The following is a 19088-nucleotide window of genomic DNA, read 5'->3' as shown; positions in this document are numbered from 1 at the left end:
TCCAACTATTCTGTCTCGCTCTCAGCGACGTCATCAACATGCGCCTCCCAGCTACAGGCGCATTCAACGCAGCTAACCAACCTGACCTTCTCCCGGCCTCGTCGCCCGTCCTGGAGCCTGACGAGGACCTTGAATGCTTTTCGAAAGCGGCATTGGACTTTCCGTGATTTAGTTTTTTTTTTTGGACTTACACACAGCCATGCCAACAACGGTGGAAATCCCCACATTACAGGAGTTGAATGTGGATGAGGTGGGCAACGCTCAACGTTATTATTTAGCTTGAATGGTAAAGTCAGACAGAACATGCTAACGTTAGCTGCTAACGCTAACTATATGGTTCAGTTTTAACACCCCCTAAATCGTTAATACATCCCCCAGTGAATATTTCTGAATGCATTTGCAGCTGGTGATTATTCTGATATCTATATAAAAGCTACATTGACAATCTGAAATTACACGACGATGGCAAGGTCTTCGAAATGTTGTCGATACAGGACCCCGAATAGCTAACTTTTTATATGCAAGGTCTATTTTTTATTTATTTTTTTATTGTACTCATTATTATAGCTTTTTATTACCACTTGAGCTTCACAATAGCTGGCCCAAAACACATCTCTGATCGGTTTATGTCTCCGTGCCACAGTGTTATTTGGCACATTGAACTTGTCATTGTAAGTCAGGTGTCAGCTTGCAGTTACATATATTTTTCCTACACATATACGGGAGGAACACTAATAAAAAAGTGTATTTACATAAAAATGTCTTTTAAATCCCTTAGTTTTATAAATTTATCATGCACAACCATTAACTTTATTCCACCAACCTAATATTGTTGTTAGACTATTATGTGTAACCAGTCATTGTGTTTCACCATTTGATTTCTTAAGAAAGTTAAAATTATATGAAGTAATGATTATATTAACTATTGTGTTGTAGACTATAATTTGCCTTATAGTTGAGGGATTACATCTTTTCCATTCTGATACCTGTCCATACATTAAAACCATCAGGGGTCTTCCATTAACTGATTTATGTAAACATTTTTAATACTTGGATTGTTAGAGATTAACACAATCCACACATCTTGTAATTCTCTTTTTAAAAAGATGCTGAACAGAAGAATATAATATTGTATTTTAAAAATAAGCTAATAACTTCCGAAAGAACATAAGTATTTCAGTAAAAGTCTTTATCCACATGTTTAGTAAAGATATATTACATATATCCACATGTTATTTCAAATATAATGTTGTCAAAGTTTTTTGAAGTTGTGCCTTTTATTAGCCCTACGTTAGATGTCCTGACAAAAATAACCCTATACTAAAAGTATGTCTGAGTGTCTGTTATTTAGTAATACATTCATCAACTGTTTTCCATGTGTTTTGGTTTTGATCCAGATCAAGGTGTCGTCCGCTGTGCTGAAGGCTGCTGCCCACCACTATGGCTCCCAGTGTGACAAACCCAACAAGGAGTTTATGCTCTGCCGCTGGGAGGAGAAGGACCCAAGGAAGTGTCTAGAAGAAGGGAGGAAAGTCAATGAGTGTGCACTCAACTTCTTCAGGTAACACACAACCAGGATTTTCATCTCTTTGTGTCAGATACTCGTACTCAAAGCCTCAGTTGAGGCAAATGGATGCCCATCCTGAGCCTGGTTCTGGTGGAGGTTTCTCCCGTAAAAGGGAGTTTTTCTCTCTCCACTGTTGTCTAGTGCTGCTCAACAGGATTTGTTGGGTTATATACATATTGCTGTATAGTTGTTTTGTTTTTTTATGTTCTGTAAGTTCCTAAAACCTACATTGTAAAGTGTCTTGAGATGACTTTGATTGTTATTTGGTGCCATATAAAGAAACTAAATTAAATTCACTGCAGAAAAAGGTGGGGGAACTGGCCTGAACATTATCTGGATTTGCACTATTCACATATGTAGCACAACAGGAGATTTTCTGTGTTCGCACCTACAGGGATTGCACCGTTTAAGAGGTGGTGCCTTAACAGAGAGTGAGAAGGAAGGATATAATGCAGAAAAATATGCCACGGAAGTTGAAGTGTTTTGTTTACACCACATCAAAGCAGTGGCAGTGGCATGATAAAAACATTATCAACATGCCCACTTGCACGTGAATCCTCCGGACAATGACCTGCTCTACTTACACGGACTCAACCGGACGTTACACAGACTTTGTACTGTGGAGCTGGAAGGGTAAAGTGTAATTTCTGATTCAACTGATTTGGACAGTTGTGCATACATACTTACTTACATATAGCTCCTCCATGTCATATCTAAATAAGTTCAGAGTTGTAGTCCATCTTTGGAAACAGCTATGTAGGCAGCAGTGGATATACTAGAAACCCAGTGATTTAGAAGGTTTGATTTGTTTTAGAGATGCAGACTGCCCTCATAACTGAATACTTTGCTTGTGGCCAGAGAGTGATTGAGGATTCAGCTGGACTCTGGGGTCAGCTCGAGAGTGAAGGATCTGAGGGCCCATGTAAAAACCTGGTCAAGAGGTTTGCGGTCAGGAATTCTTCCTCTGTGATGGACATGTGGGTTGAATGACTCTGAATTTCAAATACTACTGCTGGCCATAGGTTATAGATGTTAAGTTTAGACTGACAGGACGTATTTAGAGTTAGAGAGTTTGGTCTGCTGCTCTGTAACTTGTCCTGCTTAAAAAATGCTCCTGTGTTCAGCTGGGTGAGATAGCTACTGACCAATTGTCTACAAGATATTTTAGAAAGTAGAGTATTACGAGTATTATTATTAGTATTGTACAATTCGTAATTAGAAGTGGAACTTAATGGAAGGAAGTTCAGGTTATTGTTTTGGTAAACATCAACCTAAGAATAAAGTTCAAGGGAAAAGGATGATGCAGACACAACAGATAGACTATTAGCAGATCTAAACTTCAACAATGCACGAACACCCACAAAGGTTTATTGATCAAACATCCAGTTCAACTTTTTCTAGATTCAAATGTCTGAAATATAATATTTGTTTATGTGAGTGTACACCTCATCAAGCTAGTATTTGTTCCCCCAGAGTTTTAAATGTATCTTTTTCACTTTCATGATTCTATACATGTTTCTGACTTCCCCTATAAAAGGGCCAGTAGAACAAAGGAGTGTTAATTTTGTTACATTAAGAAGTTCATTATGGAGCCTGTTGTGTCTATAAAAGTGCCAACGTGTCTATTTGGGGATGTGGTCTGGGGTTTTTCCACCCTTAATTCTGTGTCTGTGTTTACTGAAAGTTTTAGTTGGAGCTTTGGTCATCCTGTGAAGCCCATCCAATAACTAAGGTTCTTTTGTGTGTTTTTGATTCTCATGAAAACACTTGACCTCTAATTCAAAAGCAGAAACTAGAAAACAGAGACTGAAGATAAACTGAAAGTTATTGTGAAAAAGAAGTGCCTGTAATTATTGTAATTAGGAAAGATTTAAGAAAAGCTCTAATTGCACCAGAGACCTGGTTTGATTCTTGGGTTTTTCTGGCAACTACCAGCAACCTTCAGGAGCACTTTATTCACATGACCAGTTAAGATTGTTCCTATTATGGTAACCTGCCCATACTCATCATAAATGTGTTGTTTTAATTCTAAACCTCAAATTAATGAAAGAGACTGACTTTGCTTTGTGTTTGAATCTTTGAATAGATCTTTCATTCGTTAAATCTTCCATGTCATTTCTTCTTCCTGTGAGTTCCTGCTCATGCATACACGCCTACTGTTCTGAGTATTTTAATCCTAGTTGAATATTTATTTGAGTCCTTGCATATTTGATTTTTGATATGAACTCTCTTTTTGGGCTGTGCTCTTGCAGGCAAATCAAGGGGAACTGTGCAGAGTCCTTCACGGAGTACTGGACCTGTCTGGATTACACAAACTTGGCAGAATTGCGTCATTGCCGTAAGCAACAACAGGCCTTCGACAGCTGTGTGCTTGATAAGCTGGGTTGGGAGAGACCAGAGCTGGGAGACCTGTCTAAGGTGAGACTTATGATAAAATCGCTGTGCATTCACATTGTGAGCATCTTGGTTAATGGGCGCTATTCTTGCTGATTGTGGGCTGTGCAAGAGACTGATTGCATGTGTGTAGCAGCCTCATTCAGCTGCAGTTTAGTGCAGGCAAATCACTTTTTTTTTTTTTTGCTCCTTTGCTCCAGAAAATTGCAATTTTAAGGGACGTGCATACCTGATTGGCAATCATCAATTACATAGCTGCAATTGAAGCTAGACTACAAACTAATCTTGACCTTTACTGCTTTTGACCTTTATTGCTATAACTATTCATGTTGTTCGATCTTTTAAACTCTTGCAAGTCAGGTGTATTCAATTCAATTTCAAGAACAACATGTGCTTTATGTCCACCAAAATGTCTTTTCTGTACACTGTCATACTGAGTGTGTGTATTCATTTGTCTTTCATAGGTAACCAAAGTGTCAACCTCACGTCCCGCTCCTGAGAACCCCTACCATTCGAGGCCACGTCCTGAGCCCAACCCGGCCATCGAGGGTAAACTGGAGCCTTCGAAATATGGCAGCAGGTTATTCTTCTGGAACTGGTGATGCAGCTCCAGAAGCTCAACTTCCACAGTCATGGGCTCTGTCCAAAAACAGCTAGACAGAATGTGACCATTGACACATCACATCTAAATCTCTCAGGTGCATTAAGGATACTAATTTTAGCACTTTTATGTGTCTGAGGGTTGGTTTTGGACAGGGCTCATGTCCCATCAGTGTCTCCAGCAGCTGTACCCTGAGCATCAGCACACAATTTGATAAAGGAAGAGAGTAAGGATGGTTGAATCCATACTGCTTTCCTGACCACGTCTGTAAATGTAATGAGCAATTCAACATGCTGTTATTGTTGTTGTCAGATAATAAAGAGATAAATTATAAAACAGGATGTTGAGGTCTTTTTTTTTTTACGATAGGACAGAATTCAAAAGTTTTCAAACTTTCCTAACATTAGAAAGCACTTTATGTTGGCCAGACACAGTTCGTCCAATCTTGTATCCTATATAGTAGACAGCACCACCATGTTTGTACATCTGTGTTTTGTCAGTGTGCGCATTGTCAGACTGATGGAGGGTGAGGTTGGAGGTCAGGGTTCAGGGTCACTACCTGCAGCCAGAGAGAACTGCTTCTGCTTCCTCCTTTTCTCCCAGTTGACTTCCTGCCTCTGACCTGGACTGGCCGAAGATTAGAGGAGTCATTTCAGAGATGCACAGCAAAGCATATTGTTGCTGCTGGCACACGTGCGTGCGCGCGCGTCATCATGACCTTGACTGGAAGGAGATGCGAAGCCAATTTAAAGACATGTTTTCCTGTGGAACATAGAGGTTTGTGCTTAACACACACACACACACACACACACACGTGTACACACGTAACACAAGGACATTGTCCAAGATCAAAGCTGGACTCTAATATGATGATGAAGATGTTGTTTAAGGGTGAATACCAGTTATGTTAACGTTACACCGATGGTGATTTGAATTGTTTCTCCACAAAGGTCAGGTAGGTTGAGTCTTTAACCCCCTGCCACTTGATTTATTTCTATGGGGACCAATAGAAATGCAAGATTTGATGGCTTTGTCACACTTAGAAGCAGAGATGTGGCTCTGGGCTGTGTACATACGTAAGAACATCTTATTCCTGTGCACAATAGCACAGACACTTATATGGATATATAGCCTATATGGAGGTCGATGACTATCAGCTGACAGTCATCGTGACTTTATTCATGAGAAGTAAAAATTTAACTCCAGCCTTCTGTGTGCTAGATGGAGCAGTAATATCGTTTCTGCATGATGTGCTGCATGTTTTCTATGTTTTTCCAGCACCCTTTTACAACACACACAGCAGGTTTAACAGTGCACAACTTATTGCCAGAAAACAACCATAAATTAATATTGTGTACAATGGCTCCATGTGTACAGGCAGGCGTGAGTATGCATGTCTCTGTGTTTCTATAAGGCGTCACTGCCAGTGCTTACAGAAATCCCCTTTGCAAGGTGTGGTCTGGACCTGCGGCATGCACAGGAAACGTCTGACAGACCTTCTTCTGACCTGGACAGCAGGACAAAGGGAGGAGGGAAGAAGGGATGTAGCGAGGAAAGGAGTGTGGACAGAGAGAAACATAGAGAAGAAGGGGGAGAGAGACACACAAGGTTGAAAATTAGAAAACAGAAGAAGGCAGATTAGAGATGAAAGAAGATTAAAGGGAAAGAACCAGGAGTTTAACAGAAGTAATAAATCCAAAATGGAGGAGAACCAGAAAGGCAAGGTGGGGAATGACTTGAAATCAGACAGACAGAAGGAGTGGGGGCTCAGAGGTTCGGTGGCTGGCAGGGAGGCCCCAGGGCTCGTGGCAGACCCGTCTCCATGCGACTTGCAGGAAGCAAAGGGTCATCGTTATTTGACACAGCACCGCCACAGGAAACGGGCTCTGGCACAGGAAAGAAATACAATACAGGGCTTTCACAACGCTACAGCCCGCCTGGGAGCCCGGAGCGCTAAAATACTCAAACAAGTGAGTTTGTTCATAACACATAACTGTCAGTATCTCTATTGTTCAGTGTCAGGTTTGACATAATAAAATGAACGTTTGAAGTGGTGATGAGCACCGACTCTCAGAGCTGGAAGATATTTTTTTTCATCGTGTCCACAGTGTTTGAAGCTAATGATGGAGTTTAAGTAGATTCAAAATGAAATTTAGATTTTTCACTCTTATCTCCTAAAGTACATTTGTGGTAAATTAATCTATTTTACTAAAGATAGATCATCAAGTGGGATCTGAATTCTTTTTTACAATCGGCATTAAATTTCCATATTCTGGAATATATTATCCATGCATTACTTTTGTGTTCGTAACACTACAGTGCACTTGTCTTCCACGAGACATCTGCTTCATCCATCCATTAGGAGCCCCTAACATGTGGGTGCACTTGATTTGACAAACTCCAAAAATGCAGGTGTGTTTGATTTGTTTATGTTGGTGTGCCTTCCTTGTCATTTTGCCCTGTGATCTTTTGGAGTGTACACGTTGAGTGCTGCTTTCATGTCTCCGCTCACCCCCTCGGACTGGACAGAGCGGCTTTGAACTGGTATACATGCAGCAAGTACTACAACCACTACATCCATGACCACCACTCACGGAGATTAATAATGTAAAGCTTCAAAAGGGTAAACTTTGCAAACATACACACATAAAGTACATGGATGCATGTACTCTCACACAGGTCATACTGTTGTTTTTAATCTTTGTGTTTTCTGAAAAGAGATATGCAGGCATGGTTTGTGTAGAAAGGATAGAATTATTTATTTAAGTCTTTGAGGACCTAGTCACACCAGCAACTTGAGTTTGGACTGAAACTTGTACGTGCTGGATGTGATACAAACATGTTTTCTAGAAATAACTGTGTTAACTCATCATCAGCTCAGGGGGCAAAGACTACACACAAACTCTAAGAAGTAAATACAGACTGTTGCATAATATTTAATTTATGAAGGGAATGCATTGAGCAGCTGTGGCTGAAGAGGTGGAGCAGGTGTCATTGAGCAAGACACTGAACAATAATTTGCCTTGGCACCTACATCATCACTGGCATGTCCTAAATCTTCCCATAGTGATCAATAGAGTAGTTAAAATACTTGTGGATTGTTGTTTTACATCGTCAGTAATATAGTTTTTCAATTTGGGGTCAACCTTAGCTGCTAAATTCTTATTATCTTCACCGGCTAGTCTCTTACTTTATTCCTGTCTTTCACTAGAAAGAAAAAAAAGAAAAGAAGCTAAAAGCAAAGTGATGAGAGCGAAATGAAACTGTAAAGTTGTGGGCTGGAAAACCAAAAACAAGGATCCAAGGAAAACATCAGAGTCAGGTTGTACTTTTCTACGGATCACTATAAGAAAGCCATCCGTCCATCCATCACCCTAACCGCAAGGATTGTGGGTGCGCTGGAGCCAATCCCAGATGTCTTTGGGTGTACCCAGGGAGGGTACCTCTTTCACACTGTACTGTACACAGTCATTCTTGAGTCACTTTTAATTTGATTCCCGACTCCAGCTTTGTAGGGATTGATTCTCTTTAGCCCTGCTTCAAATGAATACCATATTCACTTTGCACTTGGGATTAAGTGCCTTGTTTAAAGGAAATGTAATGTTCCTTTAAAAACGTCACTCACACATGCATTTATACACAGACCACAGGTCCTCACAGCCGGTGACAGAGTGATGACCATGACTTGTGTTTTGCATTCCAGCCACACACGCTTCACAACCGCTCTTTCACGCTGCAGTTTTGCCAAACGCTCCTGAATGCTGTGCTTAAGACAACATTTAGCAAATGCGATGTTTTCACTGGGAGACAAGACGGAGCAGGAGAGCTCTCGCTCCACTGCACTTTAATGAAGCTGAGTCACACACTCACGGTTAGACAGTGAAGCGGCACACACTGACACGTGAATGCAGATGGACACACATGAAAAACAAATGCAAATAGACACATGTCGGTAGGCACAGGTTAAATATCCACTAGTTTTCAGTGAGTAGCATTTTAAATGACTGACCTGGACAGAAAGGGGATTTTTAGAGGGAATGGACCAATGAGAAGCAAGCGATGAAATGAGATGTCAAAATGACAGCTGGGACTGTTGTCACACAGCTTGACATTCAAGAAGAATTTGTGTGTGTGTGTGTGTGTGTGTGTGTGTGTGTGTGCATGCATGAGTGTTGAGCGTTCCAATGTGTTCACTATGGAAGGGTGACACATATAAAAGTGCTTGCATCCTCGTATGTCTGTGCATTTGTACATGTATCTGTGAGTAAAGTTCATACTTGCATGCATGTCTGTGGGGGTATCTGTGCATACATGTGCGTCTAGAGCTGCAGCTCCTTCTGGGCTGCCCTGTGTTTATCTTGGCCTGATCCCAGACCTTCATCACTTCTCTGCTGATAGCTCCATTCCTCCATCCCTCTGTCCCTCCAGCTATTTACAAGTCTACCGCAGACTGCCTTTCCCCTGCGTGCCAACATCCAATCCGTTTTGTTCCCTCTCTCCTCTCCTCTGTTAAGAAGAGCCCCATTCACTTTCATACTGCCGTCATTTGCTTCATCGCAGGCTGTATTTCAGTGCATCCCCTCGTAAATCCTTTTATGCCTCACTCTTCTTCTTCTCAGCCAAACTGTGAACTTTGCCAAATTGGAGCGTATATGCACTCCCACCTATAATGCATTCTTTCCTTTGTGTGATTGTTCATGTAAATGTGCATTTATTTTGCTTTGCTCATTGTGGAGGCAAAATATTACCAAGTGCTGATACAACAATCTAATCCTCTATGTGATGTATGCTACAAGACATTATTTTGTTTTCATATGTTATGAGGTCCAGGAAGAAGGTTATTAGGTGAGCTATGTTGATTGTTTTTTTTTAACCTCATCTGTAAAATTTTACAGCCCCTGAAATAAAAATTTGCGCTAGTTCTGACATGTTGGAACTCATTTTTTAAAAAGTCCAATTGTTCATAATTGAAATTACTGTTGAAAGCAGAAAAAAGGTTAAAAATTACTTCTTGTGTTTTAAATATTCAGACTGTGTCACTATACCAGGACATAAAACATTGTCTTATTATGTGGGACTTAAAGTATTATTATTCCACTCAAGTATCAGCCTCAGCCCTTGTGGCTGCAGCTCTGCTGTGGAGTTTTGACTCATAGAGCTACAACTAGCAGCCGGTGATGCCTCTATACATTTGTTTCATATTTTTAATGTACTGAAAAAAGGATGATAATTAGATCATTGCTCCTTGTCACCAAAGTTCAATATTTTCCTTTTACATTCTGTCATGACTACTACTTTACTCAAATCTAACATGACCCAAAACCACCTCAGAGTAACTTTATCCTTGTCAACTCTCATTTTCTGAGCATATTACAGCATCAAAGGAGTGCCTTACACACTGTATGCACACACACAGAGTGCCCACACCCGCTGACATGCTGACATACATTCACACACACACACACACACACACACACACACACTGAACTCAAGCCAGCAGTTGCAGTACAATTCTGCTAGTAGCCAGAGGTGACTTATTCCCATGCGCAGCAAAGCTGATGTCGCCCTAATGTTGTTGTTCTTGTGGTTTCTGCAAGGTATACTGAAGCATTCCTCCAGCGTGCGCTCATCTAAACAGTGCTAGTTAAAAAAGACGCACAGCGGCTTGGGCTACACAGTCGTGGCGGGGCTCCTCTGGGTGGCTCCTATCTGACAAAGGGCTCCGAGAGTTTTGGATTTCCTACGCATGTCAAGGTAGGTTAGCTGTTCCCAGCGTTGGGCTGCCCTGAGGCCCTGGTGGGCTATCACTCACAAGCAGCCCTGCCGTCCCTCTCTCTGTGGAAGCCTCCTTCCCTCTCTTCACGCCCTCCTCCCACCCACCACCTCGCCCACACTGACGCACTAGCCGTCTTCTGTTCCTGGTTTACATGTTTTGCCCCTTTTTCATAGTCTCTGTTTGTTCGACCTTCCAGTTCAGACCTCTGTCCTGCTCTTGTTTTCCCCTCTGATCATGGTGTGTTACAGAACGGTCCTCACTTGTCATTTTAGATTTTTCTCCCAACCCTATCACACATTCAAGCAAACTCTTGTTGCTCTCTGTTTGTGTAGTCCACAATAAGCCATAGGGAGAGATCCATTTCAGTGCTTTCCATAGTGTTTTTCTGGAAACATTTTGCTGACTGAGGCTCCAGCCCCCGTCTATCTATTGAGAAACAATTAAAAATATTTTGCAATACACTACATTAATATATTTTGACCAGGCTTGGCTTAAAGTTAGACAACTTGACACTGAGAAAAGAAACGGCTAAAACAAAAGGGAACGCCACTTTTTCCCACACCTGTTAGTCTCCTTTACAGCCTGGGTCCTTGAGACGTAGGGAGAACGAGACAGTGAGGTCCTCACATCTTACCCATCCACGCCTCAACACATCAATAACCACATCACTTCCAGGTTTACCTAGCTTGTTTGAGTTCTGCACTACACAAGCCCGAGTTACAACACTGTTGCTTAATTGTGAATGCAGGCAGTTTGTGAGTCAAAACTAAAATAACTTTTTGCAAAAGAAAAATAAACTGACAGGGATTTTTCCTGAGAGGAAACCTTTAGTTTACTATATGACATGTTTCTTAATAGTGCTAAAGTGTTCAGTGTTCTTTAAATAAACAATGTGGAGTTTTGCATAGTGGGGCATGAAAGAATGCAGGAGTCTTGCTGCCCCTCTCACACATGTCAGCAATTTGGCTGCCTTGTGTATTTTGGATGTTGAAAAAAAGGACTATTTCAAAGTAAACGAAAGAAGGAAAGTCTTATCCGCCTGGCAGCTGCGCTCCGGACCAAATTGCTTTCAGCTGATGCGCTGCAGCTCAAACTTGCTTGGGTAATGTCAAGTGATGCATTGCAATACTGAGAAAACAACACAGACAAAAAATAAATAAGAAGGAAAAGAAATGCTGGAAAGTTCCACTGCTTATTCAGGCAAAGCCCACAAAACCCCCCAACAAGTAGACGAGATCATGAACTGCCCTTTTTTTTTTTTTTTTTTCAACGTAATCTTCCTTTTGCTGTGTTGAGAATGTGATCAAGCTGTAAGAGGGAATAAAACACATTTCAATAGGGAGGAAGAGAAGAAATAGATGTGACGCTCTGTCGGTAAATCAATAAATACACTTTGACCACTGTGTCCAAGAGAGATGTCAAAATATCTGGATTACGCAAAGACATTCTTCATCTACCTCACACACAAATCATTGTCCCGCACGAAGTGATGATGATGATAAAATAATTTATTTCATATATTACATTGTGTAACTACGTGCTGGCGTCACTCGCTACCTGACAAACACATAGTGAATGCCAGTGAAAACAAACATGCGGGCAAACAAATGAAGACACAAATCAAGCATTACACAACATTTGTTTTTCTTTCAGCATGCGAGCATGCACTACTACGGAGGAATATTGAATCTCCCACGATATCCATGAAATACACAAAGTCACAATACAGCTTCAGGTTTCAGCTGGTGGAGATAACAGAATTTAGCCGGATCAGGGGAGATGAGATTTTATATTTACACCATAATGACATTTCCTCCAGTGCAGGGCCATCCAACATTTACATTTTTCTCCAAAGAAACGTTCCCACAGTTGTCTCACCAACAGAGCACAGGTCCAACATGTTAAGTTTAAGTTGTTAAGAGCAGTTGTTTTTAGAGGTGAAGGGACAAATCGTTTATAATGGCTGAAATATGCTCTGAGAGGCAGCATGAAAAAAAACAAAAAAACAACCAATATCGCAGCTTGGTTAGTTGCCAGAAGACTTTATCCAGTGTTCGAAGGGGAAATGAAGAGAAAAATAGACAATTATACAAGCAAAAAAAAAAAAACCATTAATCAACCATCTACATTTTGACACCATTGCCACTCTTTTTATGAATTTATTCATATTTCTTTGTGTGTAAAACTAGTTGTAAGTAATAAGTTGTAAGTTAACAATGCAGTGTCATGTAGTGGTAAGCAGTGTCAGCCATAACAGGAAACATGTCCATTAATAAATAATTAATGTTATAATCCAATTAATAAATATTTGTACACTACAATGCTTGTATACACTAAACAGAGGCACATCAAATCTTTATCATTGTGCCAAGTGCACCTTTTATGTCCAGTTGTTGCACGGCCAAGAATATCATTGAGCTCAAACAAGCACCGTGACAGCTTCCTGTACCCTTATGTCAAAGATGAAATATAATTTTATCACATCTTTCCATCATATTCTCAGTGAAACGATTCTGCTGATCTCTGGTTCATCTCAGCAGTTTTGCTCTGACAAAATATTTTCCCATTAAGAGTCGCCACCTGCACGCCATTGACTTTTTCAAGCAAAACAACTCACTAAAAAAAGTTTTGGAAACCATAGTCCAGACCAGTCCAAGCTCTGTTGTGTGACAAGAATACAACAGGTTCACTTGCTCTCTCCCAGCCTCAGCTCTGTTTACATTCTGCTGGCAGGAGAATCTGGAAGCGTTTGGCTCGGCTTTTCACTCACTGGGAACTATCAGACAATTCGCATTTTAAACTATTTTGATATCAGCTCTGTGGAGAGTTGCTCTTTCCCTGAGAACATGACTCGCCTCTGGGCTCTAGGGTCTGTTGCGCCGCCAGAAGAATAAACACAGCGAGGGGAAGAGAGAGGCAGGGAACGACAAAGAGGGCAACGGAGAGAGAGTAAAAATAAATACATTTAAAAAGTATAATCACATCTCTGCTGCAGCCGCTGATCAAGACCTCACAATTCTGAAGAATCTAGTGTAAACAGGCAACGTAGCGCTGAAGATGAGAAACTCTTTAATTTAGGCAACGGATGGAAAAACACAGACCACGCTTGAGTAGAGCAGTGGAAAATCATTGTACTATATTTAATGCATTGCACTCTGAGAGTCAAGGTTTATTGGTGAGTAGCTGACTCTCGCTGACGTTAAAGGTGCCGGGATTAGAGAAAGACGACCACAGCCTGTGGTGAGTGGTTTCCACCAGGACCATTCAGTGCCTGGAGCTGTGTGTGTGTGTCTGTGTGTCTGTATATGCGTTGGTGTGTAGACAAAATAATACAATGACCATAAAAAAAACAAACAACATAGTAGAAAAAAGAATAGATGTATTTCTCAGTTTTTACATTTGAATAACTAGAAACACAAAAAGTGGTTTCTTGGCTGCTGGTGTTCCACAAAGACCAGTCCTGATCAGGCTTCTTCAGATTATGGAAGGAACCACTTGGCATCCAGATGCTGAGCCAGGTCCTCGCTGGACTTCTTTTAGTCTGTCAAAGAAGAAACTCTGAGAAACTTCTCATCAGATTTTAACAGGTCGTCCAATTTTTTTTAATGTATATCTCTATTATTTTCTATTTGTATTCTAATAAGGAGACTAACAAATAAATAAGGTCATAATAGCATCTTGCTTTTGCACAGCAGTTTATTTCCACTTTATGCTACTTTATACTTTTAAAGCATTGGATTTTAGAGGCAAATATGGCTGTTTGTACTCCACTACATATATTCAACATCTACAGTCACCTTTTTTTATATTACAATTTTTTGTTCAATGCTCACAACGTGATAAAATTATAATAATGCAGTACAATCATTGTACATGTACGCATGTTGAAGCCTTATTATCTGAGTTACTTTCGAATGCAGATGATAGAAATTTGAACTTTTTAATTGTGTCATAACTAATTCTACTTCTACACGCAGTCTGTATAGTCCTTTGGCCATGAGTGTGTGTGTGTTTTTGATTGGACAGCGTGTTGTAAGTGATATTCCTGACTTTGTTGGTTTAATTTAACATGCATCCACTTTCATTAAGTGTGGATCAATTATGGTTAATACACTAAAGTGACACACAGATTCCTGACAAAACATTATCTGCTTTCAACACCGCATAATTTGACAAATAATCCAGAAATTCTGTTTGCTTTAATTTGCCCTGTGTTGCACTAAAACCTCTATTAAAGCTGACATGCACACTGCTAATTGCGAGTCAGCTGCATAACTTGCTTGTGTAGCTTGTTCCCTTAAAATTTGGACTTACAGCTCTTTCTACTGTTGCCTGTGCTGTCTTGAGCAAACAAAACATTATGAGCTGCTGTATTGTAAAATGTTATTTAATCCTTTATACCATTGCCATTCTGCTTTTCTGAGTGAGTGTGCATGGCCATGTTGCTAATGCGAGAATCCATAACTACCTTCAGGTCAATCAACAGGCCCACCTTCTCCACTTCAGGTTCGAATGACCTATTAGCCAAATGTGTTTATTCAGTGTTTAGTCACTATTACCCTCAGTATGATCCCTGCACTAAAGGGCTAATGGCTGAAAATGTACCCCCAGCTCGACTTCACCATAAAATAATTGATCACATGTGAAAGCAACTGGCACGCGTTTCCTCTTGTTTTCCTAAAGAGGTGATATCATGTGGTCAGGCTGCTTAGTCGTCACCGAGATAGCGTGATTGCTTCCGGTAGTGAAGAAAGGAACGAAAGAAAGAAAGAAAAGGAGATGGATGAGAGGGCAATGTGGTTCTCAGTGAGGCACTGTGGCATTAAATCACATATCAAATCATCTGGTGTTATCGCATAGGGCAGTACAAAAAAACAAAAACAAAAAAAAACAAAGCTGCCAAAGTCAGACTATGATGTCTTACAAGCTTCAAATTCTCCTCCATTAGGAAATGATCCTTTATCAAAAACTAAACTAAGCAGCTTAAATGTGACTTTATTTTTACATCTGGAGATAACGTTACAGCAGCATTTTTCATCCGCAATTCGAGATGTTTGTCTTCCTGTGACCATTGAGCCGACATGGTCAAATATTTCTGCGTTGATTTTAGTTTTTATATCTTTACAGTTTGTCCTAACCAATCAAAACCAGCGCTGGCTCTTCTAGCAGTCAAAAATAAATTATTTAAACCTTTAACATTGATGGTGAATCCAGACATAGAGGCTGAAAACACACACACACACACACACACACACACACACACACACACACACACACACACACACACACACACACACACAGAAAGTTGTAATCCCCTGGATATTCTGTAGTGTTGTTCTGTCTCAATTTGATGCCATTTGTGAATTTGCGATTATTCATTGTGTCCATCCCATGTAACACTACCCAACGCTGGGTGTGTGTTTGTCTAGTGTGTGAACGAGTATATGTAGTGTGTGTATATGTGCATCTGTGTGGATGTGTCCCTCATATTTTGCATTTACCTAAACTACTGCTCTCTTTTTCCTGCTTGATTTTGACAAATTTGAGTTTCCAAGAAGCCTCTGAGGTCAGCACAGCATCTGTTGCTACTTAGGTCCAAGATGCAGTCATGAGCACTTGTGCGCGCACACACACACACACACACACGCACGTCTGCGTGGTGCAGGAGCTACTCTGTATACGTTACAGAGAAACTGAGACCCAATCGGACACCAGGGTGTGTTGCCCAAGTGACTTTAAAGAGGAGTACAGTTCTAGACCCCGGATTTAACAGTGAGGTTACGATGGTGCATGTGAAAGGAATCCATCGTTATATTAAGAGCTTTAAATTAGAATGATAAGCAAAAAACAAACATAGAAATGTAAATTCAGACTTTAAATCTTCTTTAAGCTGAGGCCTTCAGTTGTTTTATTGCCTTTTTATCGTGTGTAGGTGCAGAACGTGTGTTGATTCAAAGTGAACAGTTCACCTGGACAGTTGCATTGTCCACTCTAGTCTAGCCATGCATCAGCCCTTCAGTCTCTGTCAGTTTTCATTGCCTTTCTCTCACATCTCTTGTCTCAAAATCCACATTCATGACCAAACATGGTCTGATCCCATCAAAGCGATGCTTCAGCATACCTCTGAGAAAACCTTCAGATACTTCAGTGACAGCACCGAGAAGAAGAAGAAGCTGGTTCGTTCTTAAGGTTTCTGCGACAGAATTATAAAGACACTGAGCAGCGAGATGAGAGAAGCCAGACATCTAGAATGGGTCTGTAAGGAAAAGGGTCTCGGTTTGGTCTAAAGCCACAGGAACTGGGCTTCACAGCCAAGTCCCTGAGCAGAACCCACGTAACCTCAGTGGGCTAAATAGAACCCAGAGCTGCAGACTGCAGACCTCTGTCTCGGTATGTAGATGGGTCTGGATTCCAGTTAAACCTCATGTTTGCTATTTCATATTTTTGCCGTGAAGAAAGGCAGTATTTGAAACGTAGATATTTCTACTGACTGAATCTACTTGATAATTCAAACACAAAACAGAATGCAGCGTTTATCACATGTGGATAAAGAGACAAAGAATGGCTACATCTATGCAATATGTTTAAAGGATTGGACCATGTTGAAGTACATATGCACTTTTAAATGTATAGATAATCCAATATTTACTTATATACTTATACAGTATTGTATTACAATTATTTATATTTTCTCTTTTATTTTAATAATGTAATACCATAATTATAATATTATTGGATACCATTTGCTTTATGTCCTGTGCTGTGCCATTACTTACATCTCTTGCTTCCAGCTGCAGACTTCTATCACATGTTGTTCTCCACTTTTTGTGTTCGTCATCATGTACCCTGTCACAAAAAACAAAAATGTACGCCCATCATTTTTAATGAAACAGGTACTTCTATCTTCTATCTTGGCATTTTGTGAATAAGCTTATCCACCTTCTTGCTAAGAGTTTTAGGAGATTGACACTGCTCCAATGTAAAGTAGATCTACTAGATGCACTATTTGTCTTACTTATATAGAAAAAACAGCATCACTATACTAGTCCGTTGTTAGAATACCTCCATTTTAATTGCTGCCGCACTGCTACACTGAACTCTGGTTGTTGCTGTGCTGCAAAGAGAGGAGATGTTAGGAAACTGCCCTGCAGCCTGATGGACTCGCCGTGGCCCGTCGTGTTAACAGGACGGACGTGTTAGAGGAGCAAGGACCACCCCAACACAGCTTCCCTCAACAAAACTCAACCAGATGTGTAATGAAGGCCAGTGTATGCATAAGGACGGTGTGCGTACATGTGTATGTGTGTCTATAATCATTGTCACCTGTGCTGGGTGCTAATAGAACCCACTGTGTGGAGGTTAATGGATGCAGTGATACCCAGTTAGCTTCGGCCATGACGTTTCTGCCTGGTTCTGTCTCCCCCACCCAGTCACATTTCTGCAGCTGCTTACATCACCTCACCCTCCGCTTTTCTTTTTGTCATGTACAACATTTTCTTTTTCTGTTTACGATGTTTTAGGTTCTCTCCTGCCTCGGGGCCTACATGCGGAATTCATTTTCATATTCCCTTTCCATAATTTCCTTTCTCCCAAACTCCTCCTGAACTGACAGCCTTTCTCCCTCTCTCCCTGCTGTACTTCCCCTACACCTCCCCTTCATCCCCTCATTTCTACCTTACAGCTGTTGTTTTGGATTAGTCAAATAGCTCCTGTCAGATCTAGTGATCCCTCTCCTTTGCCACCCACAGAGCCACATTGCACTCTCCACTCACTCTTTTTCTGCCTCCCCCCACCTCAATCCCTCTTTCACGCACGTGCACAAAAACCATATTGATATATCTGACAGGTGCGTGTCAAGGTGCTTCTGTCGGCAGGGCCGGGAGGTTGTCGTGCTGCAGGGCTCTGCAGGCTTTCTTTCTTTTCAGGTCCAGAAAGGCGCGACGGAGCTGGCGTACCGTTCACACCTCTAAGCAACAAAGGGGTTTGTTATTCTAAACCGGACAAGGAGCATCATAAATTTTTACTATCCTCAAATTCACCTTAACCTTTCAACTGCTCCTCTCACCTTCCTTATGAGTCTCAAGGAGTCTTTTCAAAACCACCGTTTTTTTTTTTTCTTCCTTTTTGAGGAATTTTGACAGCTGCAGGTCTGGTCATCCATGCTGCATGAGACAGACTGAAACTGAAAAGAGTTTTGACATGATGATGGCAAGAGTAATAGTGTTATTTCAGTCATTTGGAGAAAGGAAGTTAACGTGTGTGACAGAGTAAGAGAATCTAGTTTCAACAGTACAGCAAAGATGTACATCGGAGCAGAAGTGGGTGAGGTCCTACATAATAATTTGACAACAACATGTCAAATCAATTATGTTGTTTCAGTGATTAGAGGAATAGGCCGATTTGAGGGTTGGGTTTCAGTGATACTGTATAGGGGTGCGGTGCAAAGAAAACAAAAGAGTAGCTGATACTGTGTGAGTGGCAGAAATCGTCTAAATGCTGTGTATTGTAAGGTGAATAATAAATACATGACTGAAATTTGTGTTTCCAGGTTTGGGTTGAAATTATTTCTAATCGTTTGTAATCTAACCCAGGTCATTTAATAATCACAGATTGACAGGTTTCATCTCAGGTTTTAGAAAAAGGTTTTTATATAGCTATATATATAAAAAAGAGCTTTAGAGAATAACACGTTTACAGAATAAGAGTAAAAATCTAAAACACAGTCTTTTGCATGAAAACTAAATGAAAAT

At 40.7% G+C, this 19088-nt stretch overlaps 1 protein-coding gene across 1 annotated transcript; it reads left to right on the top strand.

Moving 5' to 3' along the window:
• Positions 1–59: 59 nt before the first annotated feature.
• On the top strand, positions 60–4900 carry ndufa8 (NADH:ubiquinone oxidoreductase subunit A8). Its single transcript, XM_026340351.1, has 4 exons — positions 60–250; positions 1398–1561; positions 3820–3985; positions 4426–4900. Exons 1-4 carry the CDS (start codon positions 200–202, stop codon positions 4561–4563), a joined length of 519 nt encoding a protein of 172 aa, XP_026196136.1. The 5' UTR covers positions 60–199; the 3' UTR covers positions 4564–4900.
• Positions 4901–19088: the final 14188 nt, after the last annotated feature.

Source organism: Anabas testudineus, chromosome 22 (assembly GCF_900324465.2).
Source record: "Anabas testudineus chromosome 22, fAnaTes1.2, whole genome shotgun sequence".
Taxonomy (NCBI): domain Eukaryota; kingdom Metazoa; phylum Chordata; class Actinopteri; order Anabantiformes; family Anabantidae; genus Anabas; species Anabas testudineus.
Note: the sequence above shows the minus strand (reverse complement) of the source record. Positions and strands in the feature narration are given on the sequence as shown.

What these genes read in the sequence shown, in the direction of transcription:
- ndufa8 (XM_026340351.1), top strand. Translation starts at nt 200, where the DNA reads ATGCCAACAACGGTGGAAATCCCCACATTACAGGAGTTGAATGTGGAT. An exon ending in AGGAGTTGAATGTGGATGAG is followed by an intron (nt 251 to 1,397) that starts GTGGGCAACGCT and finishes GTTTTGATCCAG; the next exon opens with ATCAAGGTGTCGTCCGCTGT. An exon ending in AGCTGGGAGACCTGTCTAAG is followed by an intron (nt 3,986 to 4,425) that starts GTGAGACTTATG and finishes TGTCTTTCATAG; the next exon opens with GTAACCAAAGTGTCAACCTC.